Source organism: Aptenodytes forsteri, unplaced genomic scaffold, assembly GCF_000699145.1.
Source record: "Aptenodytes forsteri isolate BGI_AS27 unplaced genomic scaffold, ASM69914v1 Scaffold373, whole genome shotgun sequence".
Classification (NCBI taxonomy): domain Eukaryota; kingdom Metazoa; phylum Chordata; class Aves; order Sphenisciformes; family Spheniscidae; genus Aptenodytes; species Aptenodytes forsteri.
Window position 1 is genome coordinate 165693 of NW_008795579.1, and position 9300 is coordinate 174992.

The 9300-nt window shown below is 56.0% G+C and overlaps 1 protein-coding gene across 1 annotated transcript in view; it reads left to right on the forward strand.

Annotated features, from left to right (window-relative positions):
* The window catches only part of LRP1 (LDL receptor related protein 1), an 80308-nt gene that overhangs the window by 13775 nt on the left and 57233 nt on the right, over positions 1–9300 (forward strand). The window contains 2 exon segments of the mRNA XM_009282292.1: positions 530–658; positions 916–1179. Coding sequence (XP_009280567.1) covers positions 530–658; positions 916–1179 — 393 coding nt within the window.

Sequence of the window (9300 nt, forward strand, 5' to 3'; positions counted from 1 at the left end):
TGGTGCAGGGTCTGGAGAGCAAGTCTTATGAGGAGCGGCTGAGGGAGCTGGGGTTGTTTAGCCTGGAGAAAAGGAGGCTGAGGGGAGACCTTATCGCTCTTTACAACTACCTGAAAGGAGGTTGTAGCGAGGTGGGTGTTGGTCTCTTCTCCCAGGTAACAAGCGATAGGATGAGAGGAAACGGCCTCAAGTTGCGCCAGGGGAGGTTTAGATTGGACACGAGGAAAAATTTCTTTACAGAAAGAGTGGTTAAACATTGGAACAGGCTGCCCAGGGAAGAGGTTGAGTCACCATCCCTGGAAGTATTTAAAAGATGTGTAGATGAGGTGTTTAGGGACATGGTTTAGTGGGCATGGTGGTGTTGGGTTGATGGTTGGACCCGATGATCTTAGAGGTCTTTTCCAACCTTAATGATTCTATGATTCTATGATTCTGCCTTGGAGAAAAGGGGGAGCCTTCGTTCCCTCCTAAGGCAGCTAAGGAGAGATGTTTGCTAGTCCAAACTTTGGGGTTTTGCCTTCTTTTCCAGACTTTGATGAATGCACCATCTACGGGACCTGCAGCCAGACATGCACCAACACGGAGGGCTCCTACACGTGCAGCTGTGTTGAAGGATACCTCTTGCAGCCTGATAACAGATCCTGCAAAGCCAAGAATGGTGAGATCCTTGATAGAAGTGTGCTGCTTCTGGGCAAACCGTGGCTTCCTGCCGTGTGTGTACCTCTGCCCCTGGTTCTTCACTTCAGGGTGCTCTTCCCTGAGGACTGTCCTGTGCTACCACCTTCTTGCACATGTTGGGCTGCATGTTACGGTCTTGTGTTCACTGGAGCAGAAGGGCCAGGCTGATATGGCATTGCAGCCACGAGCTTTGGGTGCTCTGCCATGACCACCCTTCTCCCCTCCTTTCCCTGCCAGAGCCCGTGGACCGTCCTCCTGTGCTGCTCATCGCCAACTCCCAGAACATCCTGGCCACCTACCTGAGCGGAGCCCCTGTGCCCAACATCACTCCCACCAGTGCCAAGCAGACCACGGCCATGGACTTCAACTACATTGAAGACACAGTGTGCTGGGTTCACGTGGGCGACAGTGCCTCCCAGACCATCCTCAAGTGTGCCAAGATCCCCAACCTGAAGGGCTTCGTGGAAGAGCGCTCCATCAACATCTCCCTCAGCCTACATCGTGAGTGCCTGTTCGCCTTTGGACCTTGCTCCCAGTCCTTGCTCCCCCAGTCCCCATCTCCTTTTGACAGTCTGAGTATCCCCAGCCAGTGGTGGGTGAAGCAGGGGTGTATTTTGTTAGGAGGCAGGTTTCCACAGGGCCAGGCACCAAGGCTTCAGCACAAACGTAGCTTTTGGCTTTCCTTTTTCTTCCCTCTTATTATTTCTAGCAAGTTTTGTGGTTTCTTTGTGTGAATATATGAAGAAAAATGATATAGTGAGGAGCGGAGATGGTACCTGCGTAGCGAGTTCGGGGACGGCAGTTCTTGTTGCTTCCTCTTTTGGTCTTCACCCCATGTTCCCCTGGCCAAACCAGGTGTTGGTCCCCACCCGAAGTAGTGACTGAGAACAAAATCCCAACCAAAAAGTGCCTCCCGTCAGGCAGCCGCGTGAGTCACCGGCGTGAGTGGCAGATGGTGGTTTCATTCTGCTTGTGTCTCCCCAGCCGTAATGAGTGTGGTTACAGCTCCGTCTCCTGTTTGGGCTTGCTGGTCCCAGTTCAGGAGTCAGAATAGGAAGGAGAGTTACTTGCTGGGATTTTGGTGCTCTTTGACTCAGGCCCATGCCTGTGCCCACTCTCCTGAGAGCCTGGTGAGGGGTCCCAGCAGAAGCCGTGGGCTTCGAGGAGCCTTTCATGTGTGCTCTCGCATGCGCAGGTGCAGAGCAGTGGGGTTAGTGGGGTGCCCCCGAGAGGGGAGGTGGATGGGTGTTGTAGCCATACAGCTGGGATGTGGGAAACCGCTCCCAGTGTTGTACTGTCACTGATTTTATCCTATGAAACCACAGACCAAGTCAGTCAAGGTGGGATTTAGGGTATCTGGGGTTTGCAGTGCACCTCCGTCAGGTTTTGCAGCCCTCAGCTTCCCTGGCGTCATCCTCCTGCTGTCTTTTGCCTCCTGAAGTTAGGGGTGCTTCCAGGGGAAGACTCTCTGTGCGGTGCCTGATACAAGAGGGATCCCCTTCTTCCGCAGAGACATGGGTGTTGTTATGTGATGAGCAATAGCTAACCTAGTAAATGAGATGAACATGTATGAACTGATCTTTGCAAATGAGTAAAGGTCTCGGGTGGATCTCAGAGCCAAGGGCGTTTCTCTACCAAGGGCAATGTCACGGTGCCCCGGCTGCCAAGGGGGAACCGACCGAAGCCCTGGCTGAAGTGTGAGGCACGAGCCGGGAGGCTGATGGGGACCTGCTGGCCCCTGCTGCCCCTCGGGTTGTGTTGGGGCTGGGGCTCAGCAGGCTCTGGCTGCTGCACCCTGTCGAGGGTGTGTGCAGCATGGTTAATTTAAGCTTGCACCGTGTATTTTTAGGGCAGTGTGTATTTTTAGGGAGAGGCCTCACCCTTTGCTCTCGCAGGCGATAGCCTGAAATTAGTCAGGACAGGGCTCGGCTCTGCTCTCCGCTCCGCCCCGATGGTTTAAGGAGGTCTCTGCTTTTATGTGCTCCTTCTGGCTCCTCTCTTAAGGCTTCCTCAGGCTTGAGTTTGGTTTTCCTGTAGTTCACCGGAGGAGCAGACAGCAGCATCGTGTAAAGCTCTGGCAGCGCACTTCTTCCCATCAAGCTCAGTCTTAACGTTGTAATTTCCTGCAGCTGGGAGTCACAGTGGAGGCCATGATTCATGGATGGCACGTGAGCCGTGAGCTGCAGGTTGGCCGAGGGGAAGGGGAACCACTGGGATTCGGGTGGGAGGTTTCGGGGTGTTCCTGAAGTCAGCCCGGGTGCCCTTCCGCAGCCAGGTCCCTGTGCTGGGAGGGTCCCGAGCTTTCTAGGGTGCCTTCACCTGGCTGTGGGCAGTGCGAGGCTGAGGGTGCAGCAGCAGCAGGGATCGGTGACCCGGCTCTTGAATCAAGGTAGCTGCAGGAGGAGCAACCACCTTGACCATGGTGGTGAGGTGTAAGTGCAGGATCAGGACCTGCAGCACTGACTGCTGCCCTGCTGCCCCTCCGCCATACCCAGGTGAGATTGTTGGCCTGACAGGCTTTTGGGGCAGTTTGGGTTGCTCCAGGTCCAGGAAGTTAATCTGAGACACAACCTTTTAATTATGGTCAGGAGCGGAAGGGAGCTCATAATAAGAGCATGTTCAAGTCCAAACAAGAAAAGGTGCCTTGCTTTGCTTGGCTTCCTGATCAGTTGCAATAGCTCAGAGTGGGAAGAGGGGAATTCAGCTGACCTGGATGGGAAAGCACCTGCCTTTGCCCTGGGATGAAGGGAGTATTCTCATCTGCAGGGAAGGGGGGACCAGCAGCTCCTGCGCATGGTCTCCACTGCTGTTGGGTGGTGACTGCTTGCAGAGGAGCTGCAAAGGGGTCCCTCCTCCGGTGTGGAAGGGTGGAACAACCTCAGGTTTGGGCTGCAGAGCACAAACACTTGGGCTCTGATTTTCAGCCCCGAGATGCGGGCTTGTGGTGTGCTCACGCCATTAGCCTCCTTGCCTGCAGACTGTGCTCTGATGGGTACTGCTGCCTGGACAGATGCATGCCATCTGGAAACGCTGCATTAGCAATAACAATCCAACATACCCTGGAAGGAGTGAGAACGCAGCTCCTGTGCATCTCCCGGCAGATCTTCTTCCTGCCCAGGGAGGGTGTGATGAAGGGCCTCCATTAACCCCCTCCATTAACTGGCTCTGAGCTGCCGCCTCTGCCCTCCCTTGGGGGGATGGTGGCAGAGACCTACGGTAGGGACGCATCTCGGTGGGTGCTGCGGGTGCCGTTCATGGCAGGTTGGGGCGCAGAGCGGGTGGGAGTAGGGCTGCCCCGAGCTGCTTGTTGGCTACGTGGTGCCGGTTGCTTTTTATTCCTATTTCCCAAGGGAACAGTCCTTACACAGTTTTGCCGTGTGCTCCTGGCAGGCTGTGCAGCTCTGCACTGTATTCAGCAGATGGCTGCTGGTGCGGGGCTGCGTTCGTGCCCGCGCAGCCTCTCCTGGGTTGCCGTGGGTTGGAGACGTGGGGAAACGTCCTTGCGGGGCAGGGTTTGTTCACGAGCACAAACAGGCTGGAGAAATGAGTTTCCCCCAGCCCTGGGCCCGATGCTGGGGGTTGTGATGAGGAGATAATGTCACTCCCCCGCTCCTTTCTGTCAGGCCACTGGAGAGACCTGTGAATCCAATTAGTGGTTTCCCTCTTTATTTGCTTCTTTATGGCATTATCTGCTAACAGCAGGAGTCAGGCTTCCCTTGTGCCTGCTGCTAATGGGGCTTGAGTTGGCATCTGATGGGGGAAGACTGATGCTGAAGGGCTGGAAATTAGCAGCCCCCAGCTGTCAGGAGTAGGTCTGGGCTGGTGAGATGTCACAGCCCAGCTCTGATAGCAGCCGTGCTTCCCTGCCTTTCTGTCCCTGCTCCCTTCCTGCAGAGAGATTAGTGTCACTTGTGTTGTGGGAGATGTGTTAAATGAATGCTATTAACAGGGCTTGGCAAGACCCCCTGTACTCTGAAGCTTTGCTTTTCCCCTGGTCCTTGCACTGTTAAACCCTTTTTTCTATCCACAGTCTTGAGTACCGATGCACTTTTTCATGGTGACTGTCCCTTGGTTCCCAAATATGTGCTGCCCGTGGACATTTTTCACAGGTAGTGATTTTCTCAGTTGATCTGAGCTGGCTGGTTCCCTACCCCCAGGTCTTTTTTCAGGGACACACTAAAAATGAAGTCTTCCATCTATTTCTCTTACAAAAAAACCCAAAAAACCACCTTATGTTGGAATTGAATTATTTCTCTCTGCCATCAGTTGGAGCCGACTGTGGTGGCTGGGAAGCCCTGGGCACCTCTCCAGCATGGAGGTGACAGGGAGGACACGTGGGGCTTGGTGGCAGTGCTGGTGCCGGTGGCCATGCTGCACGGCCAAGGCAGCCCCTGGCTAGTGCTGCAGAGCAGCTGAACCCGCTGCAGGCAGGTGTGGGGACGGAGTGACCCCTCACCAGCCAGGAGTCCAGCCTGTCCCCATCCCTGTGGGGAACTCAGAGGTGGCACCTTCCTGCCCACCCCCTGGAGCTCGGCTTCCCTTGGGGCTGCTCCCTGGCTGTTGAGAACCCGCCAGAGCACCCTCTGGGCTCAGCCCCGTGAAAAGGATGGGGCACAAGCACACATGCGATGGTGCGGGAGTGGTGCAGGGGAGGGCTTGTCCTTCCTGGCAATGCTGAATTGCAACAAGCGGAACTTGTCTTGTTCTTCCTCCCTTTCTGCTCTCCCTCTCTCTCCCTCTCCTCTGCTCTGTGTGAAAATCCAGTGCTGTTTCTGACTGGGGAGGATCCTGGCAGGCATTGCATGTCTGCTCGCGCTCAAGGACAGAAAGGTGCATGCCTGCACAGGGGGAGAGCCACTCTCCAGAGCGCATGGAGGCTTTGCTCCAACGGCACCCAGCATCTGCTCGGACCAGCCGAGCATTGCCACTGTGAGCGGGGCGGCACAGGGAAGGCTTCCCATGAACCCCCACAGTCCCTATCGGCCCGGACCCCTCCAGACCCAGCCTTGCCACCTGTGTGGGGCTGGGGATGGCTGGTGACCAGGGCAGGTTTTTCTCTGAAGTGACAGCACTCGCATACAAGCGTGAAGGAGAGGAACCACCCCAGCCCTGCCTGTGCCTGGCAGTGGGCTGCTGCCAGTCCTTGCGGACCCACCTTGCTCGGTGGCTAATCCCTGACCTCTGGGGACTTTCTGATCCCGTGGGTTTTCTCAACCAGATTCCAGCCTCCACATGTTTCCCGAGACAATGTCCTTGTTTGTTTGGAGTTGGGCTTCCAAAGAATTTCAAAGCAAAACACACCAAAAAAAAAAAAAAAAATCTGCTTCCAGGCCCTTGTGCTGCTCAGCCCTCCCAGCCAGGCGGCCCCTGGGTCGGTGCTGCCTCCCCCCTGGCGGGCACTGCCCAAGCTCCTTGGGCGCAAGGGTGGAGGCGGAGGTAAAGTGTGGGTCCTGCCCATGGCTGGGGGGGGCCAGGTGGCTCCTGCCCGGATGCCGGTCAGTCCGTGGCCTCGCTGTGTGCCAGGGAAGCAGCAGATCCTGGCTGGAGCGGTGGCGGTTGCCTTGATTATAATTTTCCTGCTGCCATTTCTGCTAAGATGAATGTGTGCAGAAAGCTTGCTGTGTCCCATGGCCCAGTCTGAGACCTTTGCTCCCCCAGCTCTCCTTGCCACCCAGGTCGACCCCCCCACCCGTGTTCCCCTCATCCCAGGGCTGGCTGTTGGGGAGCGTGTGCCCCAGCTGCAGCTTCTTGGGCAAGTCCCTGAGCTCTGCCTGAGATCCCGGGGCTGGGACAGAGAGGGGCGAGAGAAGCAGTGCTCCAGTCTGCAGTCAGATTTGTGCGACCTTAAATTGGATTTGTCCCCCTGTTCCCCACAGGTGACAAGAGAAAGTGGTAACACCTCCCTGGAGCATGCACAGTGGGCTCTGGGGGAGAGAGCAGTTTGGGCACACAGCCCTGCAAGGAGCCCTCCTTAAGAGGACACCGTTAATTGGCAGCAGCTTTGCCCCGCGCCGGCCACCTCTTGGCCTCCGCGGCATTTGTGTGAGTGCTGCGATGGCGGCGCTAAAGCCTCAGCTCCAGCGCAGTGTGATCGAGTGATACTCAGCTTTCAGGAAAAGGCAGGAGTTCTTTGCTTTTACTATGGAAAAATACTAGAGAACATGTGTCAGGAGACCGAAACCTGGTTTCTCAGTGGGTCTGCTGGCGGCTCCCCTTCCCCTGGTCTTTCTCTTTCTTTTTCCCCTTTCTCAGCTGACTTGTGACTTTTTGCACGGTCAGAACTGGCAGTTCTGTGGTGCCAGGGTTTGTTTTGCTGAATGCATTTATTACACTGGAAGGTTGCTGGTGCCAGTACCGCTAATTCACAGCCCCAGAAGCCCAGGTGTCTGGAGCTTTGGTTCTCTCCCAGCGCAGGGCAATGGTTGCAGGTTTGCTGATGTCCCACAGTAATGGAGCCGGGGCTGTGCTGGCCTTGCCCTGGGGCTGCTGCTGTGGGGATTGAGGCCAGCTCCCAGGTGGAGCGGGCAGAAATGTCGGCTGCTTGGTGGGACATGCCCAGGACTGCTGGGAAAAGGCTGTGGAGGTTCCTTGATTTATTATTTTTTGTTTTAAGGTTTGTTGTTTTTCTTTTATAAAACAAGCCCCCAGGAAGGGGTTTGAAATATCAGGACATTTGATCCCGAGTGCATTATAAACCCTAAACGATAGCAATCTGGCCATTATTAAAATACCTTCCTGGGCAGCATCTATCTAAACAAGCATGTCTAGGAGGTTGTTTTCATTGACTCCATTTCAGCCCTGTTACTCGTAATGACCTGTCCTGTTGCCAATAAGCAGAAGAGCTGTAGGGTTTGGGATAAATTGATTTCAGGGAGATGTTGCTCTGCAGAGGAATCCAAGTACATTTCTTTCCCCACTTTGCATGGAAAGCTATTTTTCTTCCTTGCTGCCTCATACTAGCCAAGAAAGAGGCTCCGATGTGAACTTACTTGGCAAGAAAGCAGGATGATTGGTAATTTCATCTGCTGATTCCTTTCTTTTTTTTTTTTTTAACTGTTTATGACTGTTCTTGTAGCAGCAACGCATGACAGCAAGGGATGGGTGCAGTGTCGGGCCAGTGTGCTCACACCAGCGCATCAGCTCTTTATGTTGGAGGGGACAACAGCCACAATGATTTTAATCAGTCTGTTAACTAAGTGCCGGCCCGTCTCTGTTCAGCCTGGAGGCAGATCTGCTGTGGATACACTCAGGACTGTTCTGCAGCTCCACCTGGCACCTCTGGCTTTAATTACCCCTCGGTGTTTCCCCACATGTGGGACAGGGATAAAGTCCCCGATGGGACCAAGCTCCCCTGGAGCAGGGTGAGCTGGGCTGGGGTGGTTTCTGTTCCTCTCCAAGGTTTGCTGAGTGGTCCGAGGGTGGCAGCATCCCCATGCCGGGAGGGGACGGCTCTGCGGTGCTCAGGCTTGGCCAGATCTGCTGCCCGAGCTGCAGTTTCCCTTCCTCGTGGCCACCCCAATTCCCCGGGCTGTGGTGGTGGAGCAGGGAAGGGTCTTCTCTGCCTCCCCTTTCCTGGGACGGAAGAGCCCTGTGCAGTCACCCCCCACGGCAAGAGCCGCTCCCCCTGCGCTGCTCCCCTCCATCTCCTTCTGGCCAGCCCCAAGGCGTCAAGCGTGGGGCAAGCTGCATTCCCATGTTGCTGGAGACAAAAGGGTGAAATTAATGTCCTGAGTAATTGGGATCCTCTTGTGCGCAGGGACGGGTTTGATTTAAAATGGACAGGAGTGTGTTTATCCCTGCACACATCTGTCCATCTGTCCCACACCGCCGCCTGCCGTGCTTGTGCCAGGTTCACTGTGCTGTGCCTGAGCCCTGCCGGGATTGTCTCTGCCCAGACTGGCCCCATTTTCACTTTCTTGTCCCCTTGCCCCCCAAAATCATCCCGATGACAGTTCCCCGGGTTCCTGTCGAGCCTGTGTCTCTCTCCTCTCATCCAGAAGGAAGCCGAGCACCCTGTCCCTCTGTTGGCCTCTGCTGAATATTTTTGCCTGTGGAATGGCCTCATTAAGGCAGAATAATTAGCGATCCCTTGGCTGCCCTCCATGCAGCTGAAATGGAGCTTGCTCTATCTCTGTTTCTGCTCTTCCCACCTCTGGTGCCACAGCCGGGCTCATGCAGGGATGCTGCAGGGCTGAGCCCGGCCATGGGGAGTGGGGCAGGTTTGGGACCGGGGAAGAGGTGCGAGCTGTCTGGCAGCTGGGTGACAAAATGCTGCCCGGGTGTCCCCACCCCAGGAAGCTGGAGGCTGTGTCAGCCTGGGGCTGTGCTCAGTGCTGGAGAGGTGCCGGTGGCCCCTGAACGTTTCCCTTAGGATGCAGCTGCGATGCTGTGCTGGCCGGGGTGGGGGTCTCTGAGGCATGGAGACTGCGTGAGCGGGGAGTCTGGACAGCCTGGGGCTCCCTGGGGAAGGGTGATGCTCTGGCATCTTCTATTAACTGGCAGTTGCTCCGCCTGTCCCTGGGGACGGACAGGCTGGGGCTTTCCTCCCGCAGCGCCCCAGCAACCGGGGGCGCTGCGCGGCCCTGGCGGGGGGGGCGGTTCTTCCTCCCAGGGAGTGTTTGG